General features: G+C 52.0%; 1 protein-coding gene across 2 annotated transcripts in view; it reads right to left on the bottom strand.

Annotated features, from left to right (window-relative positions):
* The window catches only part of SFXN5 (sideroflexin 5), a 117,794-nt gene that overhangs the window by 39,125 nt on the left and 52,090 nt on the right, over positions 1 to 26,579 (bottom strand). For both annotated transcript variants that reach the window (XM_038136161.1, XM_038136162.1), the window contains exons 7-10: positions 24,498 to 24,551; positions 21,986 to 22,042; positions 19,106 to 19,171; positions 3,134 to 3,224 (exon numbers count right to left, since the gene is read on the bottom strand). In XM_038136161.1, the coding sequence (XP_037992089.1) occupies positions 3,134 to 3,224; positions 19,106 to 19,171; positions 21,986 to 22,042; positions 24,498 to 24,551 (268 nt within the window). The remainder of the gene's footprint in view (positions 1 to 3,133; positions 3,225 to 19,105; positions 19,172 to 21,985; positions 22,043 to 24,497; positions 24,552 to 26,579) is intronic.

Below are 26,579 nucleotides of genomic sequence, written 5' to 3'. Positions count from 1 at the left end.
CCCAAACCATTCCATGATTGCACACATTTCAGGGGAAAAATGGCTCCGTGCACCAGGACTTTTCTGACCCCTCCTCCTTGCCCAGCCTGAGGCTTTTGAGGCCCTGAGATGACCCCAAATTCTGTGTCTCAAGTCTGACCAAGGGCTGGGGATGAGCACCACCCTCCCACGTGCAGCCCCTCCCCTCGCTCAGGCACGTCCCAACTTCTCCCAGAGAAAAGCTGCTCATTCCCACAAACTTTTGGGCTGATCAAGTGGCATTTTCCAGCACCCCCCACACCACATTTCCCTGCAAACTTTCCACCCAGAACTGAGACAAACCCACTGTTGCTGCAAGTACCAGTGCCTTCCAAAAATGTGTTTCTGCACTGCTTGATGGGTTAATATTCGCTAATTAATCTCAATTCATGTCATATAACAAATGTCTAATTTTTTGAGGGTGGTGGGTGGGTGAGCCCTCTCCGAAGGCAGCTCTGTGCAATCAAGGATGATTTGTGGTGACAAATGCTCCTTCCACTCGAGAGGGAGAGGAACACACACACACGCACACTCTGTCTCTCTCTTTAATATTCCAGCTCCCAGACCACTCTTCCCATCTATCAAAATATCTGTGTTCCCAACCCTTCAGCTCCCGAATCCCAGGGAAAAAACAAAACAAGGCCTTTCGTTTGGAGAAAGTTTAGCCCCTGTTTTTTTTTAGTTTTTAACACTCGCACGCCCCGTCCTTCTCGCTGTCAATCAAAACTGAGCAGATCAAAGAGCCCAGCAGAGCTGCTTTGGCCAGGGATGCCCTGGCACCGAGCTCCTGACAGACTCAGGATGGGGTGGCCAGCCCTGACGCTCCCAAGATGCTTTTCCAAGGCTCTGGATTGCCTGACCTGGTCCCAGAGCCAAAAGCTGCTTTCCACGGTTTGTCTGAGACGAGCCGCTCACGTAGCCGCTCCCCTTCTGCTTTCTGAGAGAGCAGGAACGCTGCTAATTATGGCTAAACTTGGATTTCATGGACGTCTCAAATGCACGAGGGTGGGGGGGTGAGAAATAAATAAATATATGTGCAGACAAAGTCATCCGCAGGATTTGGGAAGAAATTGTGATAATGGAAGCTGCGGCTGCGAAAGCACGCGGAGGAAACTGGGCTCGGGCTCCAAACCAAGGCACCACCCCACTCCTGGGGGTCTGTAGGGAGTTTTTCTATCCCAGGGTGATCTTCACACTCTAAATCTGTCCTTGGGCATCAAGGACACAACAATTTAAAGCACACTCACACACAAAAGCCCAAGGAGAAGAAATCCTTGCTCCCTCTCCCATCTCTCCAATTAGGATCTTTCCGTCAGCTTCAATTTCCGTCAGATCAGGGTTGGGATGGGATTTTTGGGGGTTTTCTGAGGTTTTTTTTAGCCATGAACATCTCCAGTACAAAGCACACCCTCACCAGTGACACCCTGGCCTTGGGGCCAGCTGTTCACACCCAGTTCTGGGGAAGGGTGAATTGAGTTCCTTGAATTCCCCTGGGCACTGAGATCCTTCCCCTCCTCCCCTCTGAGAGAGGATCCAGGGGACGGGGAAAACTCTCTAATTTCACAGAATCATGGAATTATTAAGGCTGAAAAGGATCTCTAAGATCATCAAGTCCAACCATCACTGCCAAATCCACCACCCCATCCCATCTGTGGGGTTTTCGGAGCAAGAGCTTTACCCCAGTGTTTGGCTTTTCATGCAGAAATAGAGAATTTCTGCCTTTCTGCTGGGGGCTGGAGGCTCAAAAGGAATTGGGAGACATCTTAATGAAGGGTTTGTCCAGGTCTGCAAACCACAAGCCAGCAATTAGTGGGAGGATCCCTGATGTCCTGGCTCATAATGAAGCAAGACAAATAAAACATTAGCTGGGGAATTAATGACAGGCTAAGCAAATTAATTATGATCCTCAATCAATGCCAACACAAATACCTTGGTGTGAAAGCAGATCAACCCTGTGGCAAGGATTTCCTGAGTGTCTTTGACTCAAACAACCCTCAGAGCTGCCTCCCGGGGCTGGAACTCATCCCTCATGCTCTCCTGGTTGTAAAAAACCCCAAGGAAAGCTGAATCCCCCTAAATCAGATCCCAGAAAAGTCCCAGGAAAACAACAACAATGCCCACTGATCCCTGGTGTACAAGGAAAGGGCTCAGTGCAACCCCCAGAGCACAATCCCTGTCCCCCCCAACTCTGCAGGCAGGGCAAGCAGCTGCTTTTGTAGCAGAAAAGAGGGGGGAAAATCCAGCAGCTCGGGAATGGGGGGCTGGAGGGACACAAAATCCAGTTCTGTGCTAAAAAAGGAGCAGAAAGGCCAGAGAAAGTGGGAGCAGCCGACAGGTGAAGGGGCTCAGGAGAGCTCTGAGGATGTGGCACTCGCACAGCAAAGGAAAAACCTGAAAGGAAGATTTGGCACAATATGGCTGAAAAAGGAACCTGGAACAGGGAGCAAGCCCCATTTTTTAGTGATTTTGCACCATCTTTGTAAATAAACAGGCTTACACAAAAAATCGCCCCAAAGCCACTGGTGATTTCTTCAGGGCTAAAATAACTCAGCATGTGCAGGAGGCTGGAACCAGAGGTCCTGCAAAGGCTGAGTCCAGAGCATCCCTGCCCTCAAACACAGGGCTGATAAAACCCCAGTGAAATGCTCCACCAGGCCAGCAGCAGCCTCAGCTCTGCACACGCTTGGGGCTGCTCTTAATCAGTGGCTCTGAGAAATCTGCACGTTCAGAGCAGATCCATTTGCATTTTACTGTAAAACAGCCACAGTGCTGCTGCTTACTCAAAGGTTTGACACGGCTCAGCCCAGATCTTGCAAACGAAATGCTCTCAGGTGGGAATGGTCGAGGACCACTCGGCGCTGATCGCTTCTGAAGCTGCTTCAAAGTGCAAAGTGCAGCTGGGAAGCCTGAGGAGCTGCCTTCACCAGCAGCTCTGCAGCATTTTCCTGCCAAAATTCTGCTTTGCAGAGTCCCATCCCTGCCTGCCCCAGCTTGGGGGCCACCACTGAGGGGACATGAGCAGGGAGGGAGGAGCTGTGTCCATCCCAGGGGCTCCTGGCCACCTGCAGGTTTGCAGCCACCACCTGGAATACAAAGAAAAGGAATTTTTCCTTACCGACAGCGGGGAATGGCACAAACCTCTGGATCAGCAGCCGAGTGGCCGGGGTAAACTTGTTTGCTCTCTGGATCAGAACATTAAGGCCCACCTTGGAATGGAGAAAAGCAAACCACAGGAGCAGAGAGTTAATGAGATGGCACAGTTTGGGGTCCCTCCCCACGAAAAAGCATTTGGGAATTGAACCTCCCCCCAGCTGCAGGGTTTGGCTGTGTCGGGCTCAACCCTTTAGTCAACACAGGGTTAAAGCCAATTGTTGAGCTCAAAACAAGGGTTGAACCCAACCTTTGGGTTTAAATGGAGGGTTGAACCCAACTCTTGGGCTTAAATGAAGGATTAAACCCAGCTCTTGGGTTTAAATGAAGAGTTGAACCCAGATTGGGTTTATATGTAGTGTTGAACCCAACCATTGGATGGAACCCAAACATTTGATTTAAATTAAAAACTGAACCCAACCTTTGGGTTTAAATGAAGGGTTGAACCCAACTCTTGGGCTTAAATGAAGGATTGAACCCAACCTTTGGGCTTAAATGAAGAGTTGAACCCAACTCTTGGGTTTAAATGAAGGGTTGAACCCAGCTTGGGTTTATATGTAGTGTTGAACCCAACCATTGGATGGAACCCATACATTTGATTTAAATTAAGAACTGAACCCAACCCTTGGGCTTACAAGAAGGGTTGAACCCAACTCCTCTTGGGTTTAAATGAAGTATTAAGCCCAATTCTTGGGTTTAAATGAAGGGTTGAACCCAGTTCTTGGGCTTAAATGAAGGTTTGAACCCAACTCTTGGGTTTAAATGTAGTGTTGAACCCAGCCACTGGATTGAGCCAAACCACTGGGTTCTAATGAAGGGTTGAACTGTTGGGTTTAAAGGAAGGGTTGGACTCATCACTGGGTTTAAATTAAGGATTGAACCCAACTATTGGGTTTACACAAAACGTGGCACCCAACAGTTGGACTGGACCAAACCACAGGGTTTAAATGAAGGATTGAACCCAGCTGGGCTGGGTTTATATGTAGGGTTGAACCCAGCTGTTGGGTTTATACAGAAGGTTGAACCCAGCTGTTGGGTTTAAATGAAGGCTTGAACCCAGCTGGGCTGGGTTTATATGGAAGGTTGAACCCAGCAGTTGGGTTTAAATGAAGGATGGAACCCAACTGGGTTGGGTTTATATGTAGGGTTGAGCCCAGCTGTTGGGTTTAAATGAAGGATTGAACCCAGCAGCTGGGTTTAAATGAAGGCTTGAACCCAGCTGGGTTGGGTTTATATGTAGGGTTGAGCCCAGCTGTTGGGTTTAAACCCTTCCCAGCTGAAAGATAAGCCAGAAACCACTCCAACACCATCCAGCCCCTCTGGAATTGCCCTTGGCTGGATTTTTGCCCAGTTCACCATCATTTTCCCCATCCACCACAAAATCCTTGGGAGTGGCAGTCCTCACCTGGCTGGGAAAAACCCAGATTTCAGTGGTGGTGGTGGCCCAGCACAATTAATTCCTTCTCCAAGGGTCTGGACTACACAACCAATCCCCTCCAGTGCCAACAATTGGGCTGTAAAGTTTATTATTACGTTGGATTTATTTTTGTTGCCTTGTCCAACCCTTGGACAATGCAGAACTCCATCGTTTGTCATGGAGCTGGGGCATTGTGGATGTTCACAGAAACCCAGAGTCGCTGCCTCCTGACTCTCACATTGATGATGCTGAAAGCTGGGATAATTTCCATCAAAATCAGCTTCATGCAGACGTGGGGTGAAAAATTAACCCAATCTATTCATGGGGAATGACTTCAGTCTTTAATTACTCTTCCTTGCAATATTTTCTCTTTTTCATCTCCCCCAAAAAACCCCAAATGCACAAACTAAACCAAACAGCCCCAACCCAGGAATTTTCAGCTGGAATTGGAAGCCTTGAGCAATGTGTGGCTGAAATGTTTTCAGCCCAAAATGCAGCAAAATTAAGGAAAAATAAAATCAGCCAAAATCAGAAAGCTGCCAGAAAACAGCAATTTTTTTTTTTTTGGTGGGGGGGAGTGATTTAAAAAGCAAAGAGAAGCCTGGGAGAAGATATTTTGCAGGCTGCTACATTATACATGCACATCCCAGCACATCCCGGCGTGCCGGAGCCTGGGAGGAAGAGGGGGAGAAGCACAACTGCTGGGTGAGCCCTGCACGAGCACAGGGCTGCTTCTCCTGCCCCAGGAAATATTTCCAGCACCTTTCCCAGGGTTTTCACCCAGACCTAAGCAGGAGCTCCTCCTCTTGTCCTCAGCAAATGCCCTAGAGCTGAGTCCGAGAGAGCCATGGTGATTCTGCTTGGTGAGGGCTTGTCTTGAACTTCTTCCCCCTCAAAAATGACTGAATGATTTATTTTTTTTAAATTTTCCAATTGTTAGGATGAGTCTTTTCAAAGTCTGAACACCTCCAGAAGCTGTAACACAGTCTAAAATCCTGTGTGGCTTTAAGAGAAGCCAGTTTTAAGCCTGGCTTTGCTGGTCTGCCTCATGGACTCAGGTATTTAGTCTGGATGTGGTTAATCTGTGTCCATGACAAATTTTATTGGGTTTGCAGCCCCAGCTTGGAGGTTTGGTGGAGGATTTGACAATGAAGTGGAAGAGCAGCAGCTTTTGAAAGAGAAAAGCTGAGTCTGGGAGTGAAATAAAATCACCACTGTGAGGGCAGTGAAATAAAAGCATTTTACCTCCAGATTTAATGTGATGAACTCAGCCCCCACTTACAGCAACCCCCCTGCTGGGAAGATGAAATTAAATGTTGCTGGAGATTAAATCCCATCTCCAAATCCTCAACACAAGGGCTGGATATAGGAAACTAATGAGGGTTTGTTTTCTACAGTTTGGAAATTGCTGCGGCTGATCTGTGAACTCCTTCCCACAGGCCATGAGGCAGGATGAGGGTAAACAGGGCAGGAACTGCTCAACCTCAGGCCACCAACGCAAAAGGTCATCAAGGAGATGTTAATGAGTTTAATTACTCGGGATTGGCCGAAGGACGCTGTTGAGGCAAATTCATCACTAAAAACCAAGGCCAGGTTTATTGTTGTGACCATCACCCCGTCAGCGAGCAGGGTCTGCAGCACTGGTGATGGACACGTGGCACAGAACCAGGGGGGATTCACCACACCCAACCTGGCACAACCACAGGATCACCGAGGCTGGAAAAGCCCTCCAAGATCGAGTCCAACCAACTGCCAAGGCCACCACTGCCCCGTGTCCCCAAGTGCCACATCCACAGGGCTGGGAAATCCCTGCAGGGATGGGGATGCCACCCCTGCCCTGGGCAGCTGTTCTTGACAACTTTGGTGAAGGAATTCTTCCTGAAATCCAACTAAACCTTCCCTGGCGCAGCCTGAAGCTGCTTCCTGCTATGCCGTGCCTCCCTTTGCAGCTCAGCTTCTCTGGGCAGCCTGCTCCAGAGTTTGACAGGACTCCAGAATGGTTTGGGTGGGAAGGGACCTTAAAGAACATCCAAGGCAGGGACACCTCCCACTGTCCCAGGCTGCTCCAAGCCCCCATGTCCAGCCTGGCCTGGGACACTGCCAGGGATGGGGAGTTATCCATGGTGCACATTCCCATTCTGTGACCAGATCAAATCCAGCTTTTTCCAATGGCCTGGATTGCTGGGGTTTCCTCCTCCAGAGCACTCCCTTGATGTGGCTGAGGGTGCTGGGGCAGCTGGACACAGGGACACAGGGCTGGACACAGGGACACATGGGATACATGGCTGGACACAGGGACACAGGGCTGGACATGGGGACACATGGGATACATGGCTGGACACAGGGACACATGGGATAGATGGCTGGACACAGGGACACAGGGCTGGACACGGGGACACATGGGATACATGGCTGGACACAGGGACACAGGGCTGGACATGGGGACACATGGGATACATGGCTGGACACAGGGACACATGGGATAGATGGCTGGACACAGGGACACAGGGCTGGACACGGGGACACATGGGATACATGGCTGGACACAGGGACACAGGGCTGGACACGGGGACACATGGGATACATGGCTGGACACAGGGATAGATGGCTGGACACAGGGACACAGCTCTGGACACAGGGACACATGGGACACATGGCTGGACACAGGGACACATGGGATAGATGGCTGGACACAGGGACACATGGGATACATGAGTGGACACAGGGACACAGGGCTGGACACAGGGACACATGAGTGGACACAGGAATACATCACTGGACATGGGAATACGTCACTGGACACAGGGACACATGACTGGACACAAGGACACACGGCTGGACACAGGATCACACAGCTGGACACACAGACACATGACTGGACACACAGACACATAAATGGACACAGGGATACGTGACAGGACCCAGGGACAAATGTGTGGACACAGGGACACATGAGTGGACACACAGACACATATCTGGACACAGGGACACATGAGTGGACACAGGGACACATAAGTGGACACAGGGATAGATTTATGCTGACCGGACACAGGAATATGTGACTGGACACATGGACATGTGAGTGGACACACGGACACATGAGTGGACACACAGACACATATCTGGACACAGGGACACATAAGTGGACACAGGGATACGTGACTGGACCCAGGGACACACAGCTGGACCCAGGGACACACGGCTGGACCCAGGGACACATGGCTGGACACAGGGACACGAGTGGACACAGGGATACGTGACTGGGCCCAGGGACACACGGCTGGACGCAGGGACACATGGCTGGACACAGGGATACGTGACACCAACACTTCCTAACATCCCTCAACACCAAACCGGGATCAAACACCGCCAGTGGGAGAGGAAGCTCAGCCAGGGCTCTACTGTGCCTCTGGCAGCACTCTGCCCTTCCTCCCTCCTCCTCCTCCTCCTCCTCCTCCTCCTGAGTGCCAAGAATTCCTGCCATTTCTGTAGCTCCCCGCTTTGTTGTTTCGTTCCAGCATCAACAACATTCCCTCAGCAGAATGTTTGTGAGGTCACCACACTTCGAAGCAGAAACCATCAGGCACTGTCAGAGACCAACATTTCTGACTCCTTTTCTTCTCCTTGTCTCACAAGGTTCTGACCTCATGTCTACCAAGACACCACTTCTAAAACAATGGGAATTTTTAAAAATTCCCTGCTTTTTTTCTGCCTTTTTATGAAGAGTTTCGAAGACTGAGAGATGGCTTTGAATGCCTGACATTGGCAATGGCCAAGCCCACGCCTCTTAAACCCAGCCTAGAGCAGTAAATCCATCAGAGGCGTTATTTCACTTCATATTGGGAGGGAATTTTATAAAATAGAGGAATCTCAGGAGTCTGGCGTGCATTAGCTGGTAGATGACACCACCCAAACATTGCTTCACGGACTGTGCTGTGAAATCTCCACTGATTTAGGGGATTTAACTCCAGGACATCCCTGAGCACTGCAGCTGGAGCTGGCTGTTCAAGGGACCTGGAGAGTCAACTTGGAAGGAATGGCTCCAAAGGAGGTTATCCCTCATCCCCCCCCCCGTCACCAGATTGGATTGGAACTAATTGGGTCTGATGAGTCCCATTCAGCCGAGCTGGAGAAAAGAGCATTAGGAGAAGGAAGGAAAAAACTCATTCATTAGGGCTGGGAGGTGAAGATGGAGGCAGAGAGATGGAAAACTGGGCTCTTTCCCAACTGGAGCTTTCCCAAGCCAAGGAGAACAGAATGGAAGAGTCTAAGGGAAGGGAAAGCAATCAGGATGCGAGTGGGGAAGGAACTTAGAGAGGAGCAAGAGTAAGGGAAGGAGCAAACATCACTCCCAAGACAATTCCAGCAGGGATGACCGCAGCAGCCCCACAGCTGGATGCTTCAAGGGAAGAGCACGGTGCAGTCTGGAGCGAGGCTGGAGAAATGTGGGATTCGTGCTGAGAGCACAACACACCTGGTTTGGGAGATGGTGGAGCAAGGAGGATGAGGGGCCGTGCCCAAGGCAAGAGGGAGCTGTCTCATACCAAATTTCCATGCACCTGGATCCTGTCCAGAGGCAGCAGCACTGCTGGGGCGGAGAGGGGAAGGGACGGATGAGAACAAACCTGCTGGAAACGGAGACATCCCAGTGAAACGAGAGAGGAAATGCTGCAGAGAGGCACATGGAGTTTGGGAGGGGACAGTCACAGGAGGAGCTTTAAGGATCATCTACTTCCAACTCCCTGCCTTGGACATCTTCCACCATCCCAGCTGCTCCCAGCCCGTCCAGCCTGGCCTGGCACACTCCCAGGGATGGGCTTGGCAGCACCAGCAGGTGCCAGGTGCTCCTAACTCCAGGGATGGGATGATGATGGGCACTGGGAGCATTCCCAGAGAGCCCCATGTCCTTGTCCCCCACAAGGCTGTGCCTTTGGGAATGGCTGCTCAGCTCCAGCGATTTCGGGGCTCCATGGAGGAGCTGCCAGGCTGAGTTTTCGCTCCGAGAGATCCAACCACTCCTTGTGGGGTCTGAGAATGAGCAGGGAAAGGGATGTGCAGGAACAGCTTTGGAGCACAGAGATGCAGACTTTAGAGCAGGCACCGCTTCATTTCCAACTTAAACTTCATTTGAAACAGAAGTTGATCACCAGCTCCTCGGATCGCCTGGGGTTTTCCCCCTGATCCCATGGAGGAGGGAGCCAGGCCACGCTCCATCCCCTCCCATCCCTCTCCCGACTTCCTCCAGCCCCTGAGCGTCTCCTGGCTGCCCCGAGCAGCGCGGAGCCGAGGCGGTGGGAGGGCTGCAGCTCTCCCGGCTGATTATGGACATCACACCCCATTCGCAGGCTGTCAGCGCAGCCTCGCAGACAATTATCGGGAACAAGGAGTGGATTGGAAAAATCCACAGGGGCACCTCCACCTGGAGAGGAGAGCGAGAAATGGTGTGTGAGAGGTCGGTGCGAGAAATGGTGTGAGAGAGGTCGGCGCGCGAGCGGGGAGGGAGGAGCAGCCCCGGGATGGAGGAGCAGCCCCACGGCACGGGAAGGAGCGGGATTGCTGGAAAGGGATGGAATGGGATCGCTGGAAATGGAAGGATTGGAATTGATGGAAAGGGAAGGAATGGGATTGATGGAAAGGGATGGAATGGGATTGCTGGAAATGGAAGGATTGGAATTGATGGAAAGGGAAGAACTGGGATTGCTGGAAAGGGAAGGATTGGAATTGATGGAAAGGGATGGAATGGGATTGCTGGAAAGGGAAGGAAAGGGATTGATGGCATAGGAAGGAATGGGATTGATGGTGTGGGAAGGAATGGGATTGATGGAAAGGGAAGGAAAGGGGTTGCTGAAAAGGGATGGGATGGGTTTGATGGAAAGGGAATGAACGAGATTGCTGGAATGGGAAGAAATGGAAAGCAAAGGATTGGTATGGATGGTGTGGGAAGGAATGGGATTGCTGGAATGGGATGGAAAGGGATTGCTGGAAAGCAAAGCAAAGGACTGATGGCATGGGAAGGAATGGGATTGACGGTGTGGGAAGGAATGGGATTGCTGGAAAGGGAAGGAATGGGATTGCTGGAAAGGGAAGGATTTGGATTGCTGGAAAGGGAAGGAATGGGATTGCTGGCTGAGCCCCTTTCCCAGCTCCCTCAGCTGCGCCAGGTGCTCCAGCCCCAGGATCCAAGCAGACCAGCACACTCAAGCATTCCTGCTCCTCTCCAGCTTTCACCTAGCTTGGTTCTAAAGACACTCAGGTGGAAGTGCCCAGCCTGGCACGGTGGTGCCCACCGGGATAACCCAGAGCAGCAGGACATCCCCTGGCAGCAGTGGCATTTTGCTTTCGTTCCCCACCTCCAGTGGCTCCTGCAGAGGCAGGATCTGGGGTCAGGAAGCAAGAAAGCACTTCCAAAATAAAGAGCTCTGGGTCTGCCCATGAAGAGCTGCTTTAAACCCTCTCCTGGGGGGCCAGCAGTGAGTCCAAGGTGGGTCATTAGCGGCTGATATTAATGGCATTAATCACCTGAATTTGAACCCCGTGAGGTGAAGGGAAAGGAGCATCAGGGTGCTGAGCAGGGACACTGGAAGCGCAGGGATCACCCCAAACCTGGCTGCAGCCATGGTTACGTGGCACTGCTGCTCCCCCTCACCCAGAAGAAGACACAACACCTACTTCTGGCAGAATTTAGCTCCGGTTGCTAAGGGAGAACCAAATATTTATTTGTGTCTGTGCTGACAGCCCATAAACCCCAAACCTGCCCTGAAATAAACCTGGATAGAAGCGACAAGCCCTGGTGTGCTGGGCAGGCAGGGGAAGGAGGGAGCCCCAGCCCTGCACATCAGAGGGGCTGAGCTCACACCTGGCTGGGCTCCTTTTACTGGGGACAACTGAGGCCCTGTCCCACAGGGTCACCCTGGCTGTCACCAAGGGGTTTCTTGGCTGAGCTGTGTTGGATTAAGCCCTGTTCTGACTCAGAGATGGGGCAACTAAGAGGAGTTTTAAAACCTTTTATTCTAGCTTGAGTCTCATGTGAAGGGCAAAGCAATACAGATATTATAATTACTATCAGAAACTATTTCCTAATTATAACACAGTATAAGTGGTTTTTAATTTATTAGCTTTATAAATACCTTAAAGTTAACCATTTAAAATTACCCCATAAGTCCTGCTACAATCCATCTTTCATAATTCCATTTCTCTAAAGCACTTAATCTTATTTACAGAACCACCTTTTAAAACTCATTTCTAATTCCATTTCTCTCTCAACAAGGTCTATCCTGTTCCATAGGACAGAATTTTCTGTTCTGTTTCAGAATTTTCTATAGCATTTCTGTATCAGTATTTCTAATTTCAAAGTTTGTATGCAAATACACGCCATGTGAACCTTCTACCAAACTTTAACAATTCTCTACAAATCCATTTCCCACAAGCTACAGTGCCCTGCCAGGGCCCATCAGAACCCCTCCTGTCCCAGGGAGGGGACAGCACCCGTGGCCAGGGTCCCCCCAGGGCACACAGATGGACAAGGAGGGGCTGACCCAGCTCAGCGGCCAGGAAACGTGGCCAGGGGGTGCTGCCAGACACAGAAACCCCTTGGAGGGTCTCCACAAGGTCTCCAGCAGCACAAGGAGCAGGATTTGGAGCTGCTCTTGGCAGAACTGGAAGCTGTGATCAGGGAAATTGAAAAGCTGATGGAGAAAGCTCCAATCCCACAGCAAAACTGGAAGCTGTGCTTCAAGGAGAAGGTCCAGAGGGACCCAAAAAATGACCCCAGAGGGTTCCAGAGGGGTGAGCCCAGGTTAAGCCCACCAGTCACCAATCCAAAGGTCCCAGCAGCAGTAGGAAACAGGCAATGGCTGCTCGTGGTCCTTGGCTGGGGCTGATTTAACTCAGGTCTTTCAGCACAGCCCCAAGAGTCACTTCTGACCCATGGAGTTTGATCTAAGGCCAAAGTCCTGAGGAGCTGAGCCAGAACCAAAAGGGATCAGCAGTGCCAGAGCAAGTGGAGCTGGGATCTGGGATCAGGAATCAGAAAATGCTGGGATGGGTTGGGTTGGAAGGGCTTTAAATCCCCTCTCATGCAGCCCTGCCATGGCAGGGACACCTCCCACTGGGCCAGGGTGCTCCGAGCTGCCCTTGGACACTGCCAGGGATTGCCCAATTTCCCTGGGCAAAAGAAACCTACTTCCACATAGAAATAATAAAGTTGTTATTAATAATTATTATCTGTATAAAATTATAATATCTAAAAAGCAATTGCTGCCAATGAAATCGGCTTCGTGCAGCTTTTTTAATCTTCTAAAAGCGTGAAAAATAGCAGAGTAAGAGTGTGTGTGTGTCAGCTGGAAAGAGTTTCTGTCTCATCACAGCCCCCCTGATCTGTGCAGCTCTTGGCACTGGAATACTGGGGGAATAAAAAATTCCAAACATTTAGAACATGCTTGGTCTTTGTCAAGTCTTTTTACTTCTCCCTGCCTTTGTTTGCCTTGTTTAGGAAAACCAGCTGGTGTTAATTGCACTTCATGCACCACCAGCAGGAACAGCAGCCAGATATCAGGAATTGGAGCCTAATCCCAGGAATCCACACAATTGTTTGGGGAAAAAAATTACATTATCACTCTTCAGAGCAGCGGTAAATTGAGGGAGCAAAAGAAAAGGCAGGGAAGAGGCTGGCGGGGGGAAGGTGGGATGAAAATAAACTACAATCACAGAAAGAGAAATGGAGATGTTAGAGGATGGAATTCCCAGAGCAGCTGTGGCTGCTCCTGGATCCCTGGAATGTCCAAGGCCAGGTGGGACACGGGCTTGGAGCACCCTGGGATAGTGGGAGGTGTCCCTGCCCTGGGATGGGATTTGGGATTTGGGATCTGTTCCAGCCCCAACACCTTTCCCAGCCTTATTTCAAGTGATTCCTCCACCTGAGTCATGCACAGGAGAAGGGATGAAATTCTGGACCTGGCACAGCTCTGTGCTCAGACTTGGGTTGGGATGGGAGTAGTTAGAGAGAAAAGGAAATATGGGGAGGGAAATGTGGAATAAAAGAATATTGATTCCTCCCCAGATTCACCCTGTAGGGCTGGAAATCAGGAGTTGTGGTTGTAGCAATTCCTCTCTCTATATAAAGGGAAGAAAATCAGGATATTTGCAAAGATTTCCCATTTAAGTGCAGGACAATGAGGCCAAACCCAGCCCTGATGGAGCAGTGTGCTTGTCCCTGGTGTGAGATACAGAGGGTGAGGCACAGCCACACATTCACTGCTCTGTCCTCTCTGGGCTTCTCCCGGCCCTTTTCCACCTGCACGCAGGGAAGGGTCTCCCCCTAATGACTGGCCCCACATCCCAAGGCCTCCCTGCTGGGCAGGCCTTTCTCCAGGCTGGTGGGAGTTGTGAGGGGCTTCAGGACACAGCATTCCACAACTTCAGGAGTGTTTCCCACTGGGATGCCTGTGGGGACACAGGAACCTCACTGCACACCCCCTGTGCCATCCCTGCTCTGCTGGGAGGGTTTTCTTCCAACATCAGAGAGGAGAGGAACCTTTAAAGGCTGCTGCCCTTCACGTGGGGAAAACCTCCTCCCAGCAGCAGGAAAAAACACCTGTGAAGGCTGCGGCTCTTCGTGCTCTGCATGGAGGGAAACCTCCCAACATCCAGAAGGAGAACCTCTAAAAAAAACCTCATATGCTGCTCTTCATGCTCCATGTGGAGGAAAAACTCCTTTCAACATCAGGATACAGGAAGAACCCGTGAAGGTTTTTGCCCTTCCTGCTCCAGGTGGAGAAAAGCATCCCAACATGCAGAAGGAGAACCTTTAAAGGCTGCTGCCCTTCATATTTCACACAGAGGAAAAGCTCCCAACATCAGGAAGAAGAATCCATGAAGGTTTTTGCCCTTTAGCTCCACGTGGAGGAAAAGCTTCCAACATCCAGAAGGAGAAGAACCTCTAAAGGCTGCTGCCCTTCATATTTCACGTGGAGGAAAACCTCCTTCCAACATCAGGATAGAAGAAGAATCCTTGAAGGTGTTTGCCCTTCATGGTCCACGTGGAGGAAAACATCCCAACATCCAAAAGGAGAAGAACCTCTAAAGGCTTCTGTCCTCCATGTGGAGGAAAAGCTCCCAACATCCAGAAGGAGAAGAATCTCTAAAGGCTGCTGCCCTTCATGCTCCATGTGGAGGAAAAGCTCCTTCCAACATCAGGATAGAAAAAGAAGCCCTGAAGGTTTTTGCCCTTCATATTTCACATGGAGGAAAAGCTTCCAACATCACGATAGAAGAACACCTGAACGTTTTTTTACCCTTCCTGCTCCACATGGAAGAAAACATCCCAACATCAGGAAGAAGAACCTCTGAAGGTGTTTGCCCTTCATGCTCCACATGGAGGAAAACATCCCAACATCCAAAAGGAGAAGAATCTCTAAAGGCTTCTGTCCTCCATGCTCCATGTGGAGGAAAAGCTCCCAACATCCAGAAGGAGAAGAACCACTAAAGGCTGCTGCCCTTCATATTTCACATGGCAGAAAACCTCCTTCCAACATCAGGGTAGAAAAAGAACCCCTGAAGGTTCTTGCCCCTCATGTTCCCCATGGAGGAGAAGCTTCCTTCATACAGAAGAAGAACTACTAAAGGCTGCTGCCTTTCATGGTCTTTGTGGAGGAAAAGCTTCCAACATCAGGATAGAAGAATAACCTTTAAAAGCTTTTGCCCTTCATGCTCCATGTGGAAGAAAACATCACAACATGAGGAAGAAGAACCCCTGAAGGTTTTTGCCCTTCATGCTCCAGGTGGAGAAAAACATCCCAGCATCCAAAAGGAGAATCTCTAAAGGCTGCTGCCCTTCAAATTTCATGTGGAGGAAAAGCTCCTTCCAACATCAGGAAGGAGAAGAACCCCTAAAGGTTTTTGCCCTTCCTGCTCTACATGGAAGAAAACATCCCAGCATCAGGAAGGGGAACCCCTGAAGGTTTTTGCCCTTCATGCTCAGCGAGGAGGAAAACATCCCAGCATCCAGAAGGAGAAGAACCTCTAAAGGCTGCTGCCCTTCATGCTCCACGTGGAGGAAAACCTCCTTCCAACATCAGGATAGAAGAACCCCTAAATGTTTTTGCCCTTCAGCTCCACGTGGAAGAAAACATTCCAACATCAGGAAGGAGACGAACCCATGAAGGTTTTTGCCCTTCATGCTCCATGTGGAGGAAAACCTCCTTCCAACATCAGGATAGAAGAAGAACCCCTGAGGGTTTTTGCCCTTCATGCTCAGCGAGGAGGAAAACATCCCATCATCCAGAAGGAGAGGAACCTCTAAAGGCTGCTGCCCTTCATATTTCACGTGGAGGAAAAGCTCCTTCCAACATCATGATAGAAGAAGAATCCCTGAAGGTTTTTGCCCTTCAGCTCCATGTGGAGGAAAAACTTCCAACATCCAGAAGAACCACTAAAGGCTGCTGCCCTTCAGCTCCACATGGAAGAAAACCTCCCAAACATCAGGAAGGAGAACCCCTGAAGGTTTTTGCCCTTCTCCACCCCAGACCATCCACAGACCCACGGAAAGCTCCTGCCTCTCCCTGTGGCACTGTTCTGACCCCCGGAGCACCACAGCTCTGAGCCAGCACTGTTCCACACACCCAGGGCATCCCAGCGGGATGCCAGCCTGGGGGACAGGGTGGCACTGCCCAGGAGGCAGCAGCTCCCCCCTGCAGGGAGGTCCCTGCTTGCGCGAGGCTCAAACACCCCAGTTTTATTCCCTACACATCTCACAGAGCTCCCCACGCCTCGTTGCACAGGGGTGTTTCCCACAGCACCCCAAGGTCCCTTCTGCACTCTGGAGCTGCCCTTCTGCTCCAGCTGCCCTGCAGGCTCTGAGCAGCCCAAGGAATTACAGACCCCAAGGAATTATAGATCCCCAAGGAATTACAGACCCCAAGGAATTACAGACCTCAAGGAATTACAGACCCCAAGGAATTATAGATCCCCAAGGAATTACAGACCCCAAGGAATTACAGACCTCAAGGAATTACAGACCTCAAGGAATTATAGATCCCCAAGGAATTACAGACCCCAAAGGATTACAGACCTCAAGGAATTACAGACCCCAAGGAATTATAGATCCCCAAGGAATTACAGACCCCAAGGGATTACAGACCTCAAGGAATTACAGACCCCAAGGAATTATAGATCCCCAAGGAATTACAGACCTCAAGGGATTACAGATCTCCAAGGAATTACAGACCCCAAGGAATTACAGACCTCAAGGAATTATAGATCCCCAAGAATTACAGATCTCCAAGGAATTACAGACCCCAAGGAATTACAGACCTCAAGGAATTATAGATCCCCAAGGAACTAAAGACCCCAAGGAATTACAGATCTCCAAGGAATTACAGACACCCCCAAGGAATTACAGACCCCAAGGAATTACAGATCTCCAAGGAATTACAGACCTCAAGGAATTATAAATCCCCAAGGAACTAAAGACCCCAAGGAATTACAGACACCCCTAAGGAATTACAGACCCCAAGGAATTACAGATCCCCAAGGAATTACAGACCCCAAGGGATTACAGACCCAAAGCCCTGCATCAGCTGTGCCAGCACGGACAGCTCCACATCCACGGGGTCCTTACCAAAGCCTCCCAGCTGCTCGGGGGACAAAGCTCTGCCAAGATCCTTGTCCGTGTGTCCTGCCCCTCTAATCTGCCCCTGTTCCAAGAGGGAGAGGAGCATTAATGCCAAAACCACGGGATCAGCAGCACCAGAGCGTGCCGGGGCTGGAAGAGGGGGTGTGAGGGGCAGCAGCACGTCCAGCTGGGGACTGTCACCCCAGGGACTCACAAGGTGACAAAAACGCTGGCCTAAGCACTGAGGAGCTCAGGGAAACCATCCCATGCTTCCCCGGGAAGCTGTGGATGGAAAACCGAAGCGCTGAGGTTGTTAGGATGGGATTAGGGTTAAAGTTGAGCTGGAAAAGTGGGCACAGCTCCTGGGTGAGGGAGGTGGGAGCTCAGGTGAGCCAGGCTGGGAGCCCAGGTGAGCCAGGCTGGGCTGGGAGCTCAGCTGAGCCAGGCTGGGAGCCAGGCTGGGAGCTCAGGTGAGCCAGGCTGGGAGCTCAGGTGAGCCAGGCTGCGAGCCCAGGTGAGCCAGGCTGGGAGCCCAGGTGTGCCAGGCTGGGAGCTCAGGTGAGCCAGGCTGCGAGCCCAGGTGAGCCAGGCTGGGCTGTGAGCAGGGTGAGCTCTGCAGGAAGGGACAGCAGAGGGGACAGGAGCAGCAGTGCCCAGCACACAGACTGAGACACGGCAAACCATCCAGCACAGGGGTACCCGATAAAATGGAGTTCTCCCTCAAAAACTCGAGGCACTTCAACAACTCCACACCCTTTGGAAAATGGTCTGGCAGCTGCACAAGTAGCAAATTCTCAGTGACCTGAAAAAATGGGGAAATGTCTTGGCCAGAGGGAAAAATACCAACTGCTGTGGGATCTCCAAAGGAAAAGGTACAACCACTCAGTTCAGGGCTTAATTGAAATCCCAGTGTAAGGAATAACTCTCCCAAGTTGCTCCTCCAAACTGTTCCTGCCCCTTTGGGAAGAGCTGATCCTGCTCCTGATGCCAACCTGTGCTCCTGGGGATGTATTAAAAGCCACAAGAGCTTGATTTTAGGAATGTTAAAAGCTCCTCTTACAGATTATTTCACACAGAACTGCAGAGGAGGCCCCGGAGCTGCTGCAGGGCTGGAGCCCCTCTGCTCTGGAGCCAGGCTGGAGAGCTGGGAATGCTCCCCTGGAGAAGGGAAGGCTCCAGGCAGAGCTCAGAGCCCCTGGCAGGGCCTGCAGGGGCTCCAGGAGAGCTGCAGAGGGACTGGGGACAAGGGACAGAGGGACAGGAGCCAGGGAATGGCTGCCACTGGGAAAGGGGAGATTGGGCTGGGATCTTGGCAAGGAATTGCTGGCTGGGAGGGTGGGCAGGGGCTGGGCTGGAATTCCCAGAGAATCCCTGGATCCCTGGCAGTGCCTAAGGCTAGGCTGGACATTGGGAGCAGCAGGGACAGTGGGAGGTGTCCCTGCCATGGATTGGTGGCACTGGGTGGGATTTGAGGTCTCTTCCACCCAACCCATTCCAGGGTTCCGTGACCTGAACTCCAGCTCCAGCTTGAAACACATCCACAGGGAAAGATGTAATTCCACCCCCAGGAGAACATTCCAGAGCTCTGCCTCTCCTCTCCTGCTACCCAGGGAGGGCCCTGCAGCCTCGAGGTCTCTAAATTAGCCTGGTTAATTAGTTCCCCACATATTAATGCACGAGGGGGAGTGGGAGTTCACAGAGCAGCCAAGGCACAGCGCAGGAGGGGCTGGATTGTGGTTCTGCTGCAAAGCTCGGGCATGCAGGGCCAGCCACACCCCAGGTGACGGCATTCACTGGTTATCAAGATGGAGTTAAGTCAATTAAAAGATATGAACATGCTCAACAATCCAAAAAACATCTCCCAAGCAGCTCCTTAGTCATGAAATCCAGAGATATAAAGAGTTACCCACTGCTATTGAGACAGCACTTATGACAGCTCCCAAGTAGCCCTGGATGAACTTGGATGTCGGAGAAGGCTTTGGAAAGAAAAACAAAACATATTTTCAATAAACAAACTTCTGGTTATTAATATTCAACCCATTTTTTCCCCCAGTTTTTTTGTTTGTTTGTTTTGGTTTTGGTGTATTTGTTTCAGAGCAGAGACAGGTTTAATTTTGTCATATTGTTCTGTGACACATGGGCTGTCATCCCAAGAGGCAAAAGCGAGGAAATCGTGGCCTCCTGAGCAAGGTTACAGGGAATGGAAAATTAATTGGCATCAGAAAATTATAATAATAGCAGCTCAAAGGAAGGACGGGAGTGAAATTCAGCAAATGGTACCAAATTAGCATTTCTACCCTGGAGCGCTGAACCCCAAACTCGCCACAGTCAATATTTTGTCTGTGAAATGTTCTCTCAGTGAGCTGGATGGATTCCAGCTCAGCTTCCCACATCCCAACACGGGATGAATGGAGGCTGAGGAGAAGGAAGGGTGAAGGGACGGCCCCACCAAGGATGGAGCAGGGACAGTATCACCAAGGATGGAGCAGAGACAGCCCCACAAAGGATGGAGCAGGGACAGCCCCAGCATTCCCCAGGGACAGCCCCAGCATTCCTCAGGGACAGCCCCAGCATTCCCCAGGGACAGCCCCAGCATTCCCCAGGAACAGCCCCAGCGTTCCCCAGGGACAGCCCCAGCACTTCCCACTGCCTCCAAGCATGAACAAAATCCTTGGGAGATGGGATCATGGAGCTTCCTCCTGCTCCCCCAACGCAGGCACCATTCTGCTCGGTGCTCTTTCAGATCCCAGTTAAACCCTTCCAGACCAGTTGGGACCACGGACTGGTTCAGCTCCGAGGCCCTGAGCCTCATTTCTGTGCCTGCAGTGACTCCCAGATCCTTGTGCTGGTTACACTGAGTTTAAACACTGGACAACAGCCAGTCTAGAAATCCCCCAGTGGGCACCCCAGAGGTTTCATGGCCAGGGAAGAGGCAGGATTGCTGTTTCTGTCATGGCTGTGTGCGGGAACTGGTCTGGCTGAGACTCAGAGTCAGACAGATTTTACCCCAAAAGAATCAGGCGTGAGTTTCAAGCCCTGGGAATCATTTGTTTAACTTAGGGTGAGCTTGAGAGTTCCCCCGTGAGCCTCTGGTGTTGTCATGCTAAGCTGCCCAAGCCCTTCTCCCCCATCAGTTATGCCCTGTTATGTATCCCCTGTGTGTTATGCTAAGCTCTGCTCCTCTCTTGGTTCCTTGTTTCCCCTATATGGTTATTGTTCTAGAATGTTCCACCCCACGTGTATATGTTGTTGCTTCCCCTTTGTCTCCTGCCCCTCGTACTGTGCTCGACTTTCCCAGGTTTGTTGTTTTTCACCCCATTATTAAAGTTCCTTTTGGGCAACTCCACTGAACCCGCTCCTTTTCATTTTCACCACCCTCACCCTGGAGTCAGGAACCAGGGAGGTTTGTCACGGCCACCCTCACCCTGCAGTCAGGAACCAGAGGGGTTTGTCACCACCCTCACCCTGAAATCAGGAACCAGAGATGTTTGTCATGGCCACCCTCAGTCCCTGAAGTCAGGAACCAGGGAGGTTTGTCATGGCCACTCTCACTGCCCTGCAGTCAAGGACCAGGGAGGTTTGTCACCACCCTCACGCTGGAGTCAGGAACCAGGGAGGTTTGTCACCACCCTCACCCTGGAGTCAGGAATTGCAGGGGTTTGTCACCACCCTCACTGCCCTGGAGTCAGGAAGCAGAGGGGTTTGTCACCACCCTCATGCTGGAGTCAGGAATCAGGGAGGTTTGTCACCACTCTCACCCTGGAATCAGGGCCCAGGGAGGTTTGTCACCACCCTCACCCTGCAGTCAGGGCCCAGGGAGGTTTGTCACCACTGTCACCCTGCAGTCAGGGCCCAGGGAGGTTTGTCACCACTGTCACCCTGCAGTCAGGGCCCAGGGAGGTTTGTCACCACCCTCACGCTGGAGTCAGGAACCAGAGGGGTTGGTCACCACTGTCACCCTGCAGTCAGGAACCAGGGAGGTTTGTCACCACCCTCACCCTGCAGTCAGGAACCAGGGAGGTTTGTCACCACTGTCACCCTGCAGTCAGGAACCAGGGAGGTTTGTCACCACTGTCACCCTGCAGTCAGGAACCAGGGAGGTTTGTCACCACCCTCACCCTGCAGTCAGGGCCCAGGGAGGTTTGTCATGGCTACTCTCACTGCCCTGGAGTCAGGGCCCAGGGAGGTTTGTCACCACCCTCACCCTGCAGTCAGGGCCCAGGGAGGTTTGTCACCACTGTCACCCTGGAGTCAGGGCCCAGGGAGGTTTGTCACCACCCTCACCCTGGAGTCAGGGCCCAGGGAGGTTTGTCACCACTGTCACCCTGCAGTCAGGAACCAGGGAGGTTTGTCACCACCCTCACCCTGCAGTCAGGAACCAGGGAGGTTTTTTATGGCCACCCTCACTGCCCTGGAGTTAGGGCCCAGGGAGGTTTGTCACCACTGTTACCCTGGAGTCAGGGCCCAGGGAGGTTTGTCACCACCCTCACCCTGGAGTCAGGGCCCAGGGAGGTTTGTCACGGTCACCCTCACCCTGCAGTCAGGAACCAGGGAGGTTTGTCACCACTGTCACCCTGCAGTCAGGGCCCAGGGAGGTTTGTCACCACCCTCACCCTGGAGTCAGGGCCCAGGGAGGTTTGTCACCACCCTCACCCTGCAGTCAGGAACCAGAGGGGTTTGTCACCACTGTCACCCTGCAGTCAGGGCCCAGGGAGGTTTGTCACGGTCACCCTCACCCTGCAGTCAGGGCCCAGGGAGGTTTGTCACCCTCACGGTGACAGCTGGCTCACCTTGCTCGCGTTGCGGTTTGCATAGTTCACACACGCGTTGTGGCTCTGGTTCAACCACTGCGGGACAGAGAGACACAGAATCAGCACAAACCCAACAAAATCTGACGACCTGGGAGTTCTGAGGGAAATCTCATCTGCCCTTGGGCTGCTCCCAGCTCCACACCTCGCTGGTGCAGGGTCTGGGTGGGAGCTGATGTCCTTCAAACAGGGGGATGGAAATTCCAAGGTATCTGGTACCCCAAGGGCAGTTCTGCTTCCTTGGATGGGCAACTCCTCTCCTGGCCCCATCTCCCTCGCTGGGTTTTAATCTCACAGAATCCCAGGATCACGGAGGCTGGAAAATCCCTCCAGGATGAGTCCAAGCTGTGCCCAATCCCCCCTTGTCCCCAGCCCAGAGCTTGGAGTGACACCTCCAGGCCTTCCTTGGACACCTCCAGGGATGGGGCCTCCCCTGGGCAGCCTCTTCCAATATCCAATCTCCCTTAATGTGAAGAAGTTCCTCCTGGCGTCCTGGCCAAACCCATGTGCAGTCAGGATGCAGCAGGAGGCCCAGCGCCATTCCAGCAGGCCCTTCCTGAGCTCCAAAGGCTCCCAGAGGGTCACAGGAGGCTTCTGAGGAGCAGGAGACGAGCAGATGGCCCAGCTTAGGGACACAAATGGCATTAAACTGGCTGGAACAAAGCACTTGGGGCTGCTCCTGAATCCCTGGAAGTGTCCAAGGCCAGGCTGGACAGGGCTTGGAGCACCCTGACATAATGGGAGGTGTCCCTGCTCACCTGGGGTGGAATGGGATGGGATTTAAGGTCCCTTCCCACCCAAACCAGCCTGGGATTCCATCCCAGATGTCCCTAAACAGGGCGGGTGAGTGGCCTTCAGAGTCCTGAGCGACCCAGGATGTCCCCAGCCACTCCTCCTCTGGGACAGCTCCCAGCCAAACCCACCAGACCCCAAACTCCTGGCACGGCTGTCACGCCGTGCTCCCGGCCCCGCCGCCTTCCCCACGCTCCAGGCAGATCCCAGTCTGCTCAGAGCCTTCCTGGCTGCACAGCTCCATCCCCACTCTCAGTGCAGACAATAAAAAGACATTTGCCATAGAAAGGAGGCTGAAAATAACTCGTTCCTTCGTTTCAGCTGGCGACGGAATCACACTTGTGGCGTGTTTACTATGGATCTCTCTCCTTCCCGTGCCTGCTTCCTCCCCTTACTCTTAATTCCCAGAATGTGAACGGGAAATCACACCAGCACCTCCCTACACACAGATTGTTTTCCCCCAAAGTTCCTGTAGCAGACTCAATGCAGGAGTCCTGGGCTTTGCCATGCACACCTATTCCCAAAATTCCCAGCAACAGGGCCTCCCATCATCCCCAGCCCTTCCAACGTCCTTCCCCAAGAAAAATCCCAGCTCCTCGTCCTCCCGAAGGCAGATGGGTGAGTTTAGGGCCAACCCCTCCATGGATGTGCACATGGAAGAACCTGGACAAAATGGCTCCAAAATCTGACTTTTGCTTCTGGCCTGTTCTGCCTCTTCCTTGCCACGGCACAGGAAGGTGTGGGATGAAAAGGGGAGCCCAGGTTTGTTTCCAGCCCCTTGCAGACCTGTCCCTGAATGGAATCCTGTCCCTAAAGCACGGCCAGGTGGGACAGCCACAGCAGCAGTCTGTCCTCTGGGCAAAACCCAGCTCTCCCCTCCTGTCCTGGGTTATAAAATATTGTGTGTATTTTACTGCCACCTGCCAGAGCTGGGGCAGGTATCTGCTGGTCATGGGGCAGTTCTCTTCAGCTCTTCCACAACCAATCCTCCCTCCAGGAGATCTCTGCTGTTCATGGGCCAATAATTATTAATTATCTTCTGTTCATGGGCCATTAATTTGTAATTATCTTCTGTTCATGCCCAGTGAATGTCCCTGCATGGCTGATAAAATTCCATCATCCCATGGGAGATGCTCTGCCCAGGGGAGGAGCCAAGCATTCCTACCTGGATACAATCTGAGCTTTGGGACACCACAGCAGCCTCTGCCCCCTGCATTCCCAGAGGAGCAGCTTTCTGCTGCCCTGCATTCCCAGAGGAGCAGCTTTCTGCTCCCCTGCATTCCCAGAGGAATTCCAGGCCCATCTCCAGCAGTCCTGGAGCTTCAGAGGAAAACTCCCCCCTTGCCCAGGATCCCTGCTGCAGCAGAACCACAGCTGGCCCTGCAGGAGGGCTGAGCCACCATGGAATGGCACTGTGCCACCACCCTGACACACAGGGGGTCAGGGCCTGTTCTGACTCTGGCAGGGGTTTGTTTTCTTTTTTGTACTATCACATTTGTATTTTTAATTTCCCTAGTAAAGAACTGTTATTCCCATTCGCACACCTTTGCCTGAGAGCCCCTTAATTTCAAAATTATAGCAATTCAGAGGGAGGGGGTTTGCATTTTCCCTTTCAGGGGAGGCTCCTGCCTCCCTCAGCAGACCCCTGGCTTTTCAAACCAAGGCACCTCCCCACGTTCCCACCCTTCCCAAGGAGCCTCACCTGCCAAAACACAGTGGAGGCCAGGGTCTGGTTGGGCAGGAGGAGACCAACAACCTGCAAGAGGAGAGATTCTCTCATTATTAAAGCATCCCTGGTTTGCTCTCCGTGCTTCTCCAGGCATGCAAACAGCCACGCTGATTTCCAGGGACTTGAATAAATTATCCTCATTTCTGGCTTTATTTCATTCCCGTTATTTTTGTCATCCCAGTCGTTATCAGCCTCCTGTCTCTCTGTTTTCCAGGGGTGGAACTGGCTGATGTTGCTGCCCCTGAAAGCTCTGCACCTTTAATTACTGCTCATGATACACCCTGAAAATCCCCTGGCAGCTGACCCAGCCCAAAGATCCCAATAAAACCCAAACAATTCCCTAATCTGGGTGTTTCTGGAGGGAAACACAAACCCTGCACGGAGGCAAGAGTTCAAAGCTGTCACTTTGAACAGGGGGGTTCTCATTTTCCTTTGGCACATTCCCTCTGTGGGGCACCAGGAGAAAATCCCACTGGAATCTGAGGACGGCAGAGCCACCTGGGAGCACTTTGCTCCTGTTTGTGAGCCTGGGATTTATTTTAACTAATTTTATTTTAATTAATTCATCTTTTTTTTTTGGTGCGTTACTGTCTCCCCGAGGCTAGGGGCAGCCCAGCCCAGCACATCTGGCCAGATGTTTCCTGCTGGAGCCTGTACTGGGACACCAGAGGCTCTGCAAGGTCACCCCTGGCAGCACCTGAGGCCACACAGGTGTGTCCCGGGCCCAGAGTGTCCTTGGGCCGTGTCTGACAGCACCACAGGGACACAGATCTGCAAATCCCATCCCTGACACACGAGCACCTGCCTTAGGGCCAGCGCTCCTGGTTTAAGGCAGTTTTTTCTTGTTTTAGGGCCATCTTTCCTGGTTTAGGGCCAGCTTTCCTGCTTTAGGACAATTTTGTCTTGTTTTAGGGCCATTTTTCCTGCTTTAAGGCAGTTTTTCTAGTTTTAGATCCATTTTTCCTAGTTTAAGGCAGTTTTTCTTTTCTTAGGACCATCTTTCCTGCTTTAGGGACATTTTTCCTGCTATAGAACCATTTTTCTTGTTTCAGGGCCATTTTTTACCAGTTTAGGGCATTTTTTTTCCTGTTTTTGGGTCATTTTTCCTGGTTTAAGGCAGTTTTTCTTGTTTTAGGGCCATGTTTCCTGGTTCCAGGGCATTTTTCCTGCTTTAGGGCCACATTTCCTGCTTTAGGGCCAATTTTTCCTGTTTTAGGCCATCAGAAGCTGAAGAAGAGGGAAGCGATGCAGACAAGGGGATCCCAAGGACCAGCCCCACAAACACAGCCAGGACAAAGGATTCCCAGGAAGATAAGAGACCCCTGCCATCCTTGCCTCCCTCCCCGTGCCCTGAGCACCCCACGTTTCTGGAGGTGTTTTCTGCCTGCAAAACCCCGCGGCATTAAGAGGCTAAGCCACTCTTCAACTCCATACATTTACTCCCAGGCCACTCGCATCTCCAAAAGCTGGGAGCTCTTCCCCACCCTCAGACCTTCCCCAGCGCCTCCTCCCAGCTCATTCCCAGGAGTTGGGGAAGGGCTGGAATGGAATCCTGTCCTCCCAGGGGTGAGCTGGGGCCATCCCCGCGGATGGAGGGAATGCCTGCGCCAGGGCCGCGGAGAAGCGGTGCCCAGCAAAAGGGGACGGGGCTTGGGCAGCCTCGTTCCCTTCCCATCTCCTCTCCCTTCTCCTCCTCCTCCTCCAGCTTTTCCTCCCACTCTCGTGGAGTTGCAGGGACTTTGTTCCCTGGCCCGGAGCCAGCTCCCACTAATTTACGGCTCCGTTTCCCCCACGCGGAGCTCGGCATTAATTAACGCAGCCCCAAACGAAGCCCCCCTAACCCCAACCCCAACCCCAACCCTGGCGCCCCCAAACCAGCGGGGATGACGAGGCTGGGGAGGAACAGGGCCAGGCAGAGGCTGGGGCTGAGCGCCGGGGGAAAATTCCGGCGGGAAAATAAATAAATAAAGAAAAAAAAGAGCACCCAAAATCTGTATGACTGAAAGAGGCACGTTTAAATGCAAACTCTCCATATGTGCAAGAGTCTGTCAAGAA

Source organism: Motacilla alba, chromosome 4 (assembly GCF_015832195.1).
Source record: "Motacilla alba alba isolate MOTALB_02 chromosome 4, Motacilla_alba_V1.0_pri, whole genome shotgun sequence".
Lineage (NCBI taxonomy): Eukaryota > Metazoa > Chordata > Aves > Passeriformes > Motacillidae > Motacilla > Motacilla alba.
Note: the sequence above shows the minus strand (reverse complement) of the source record. Positions and strands in the feature narration are given on the sequence as shown.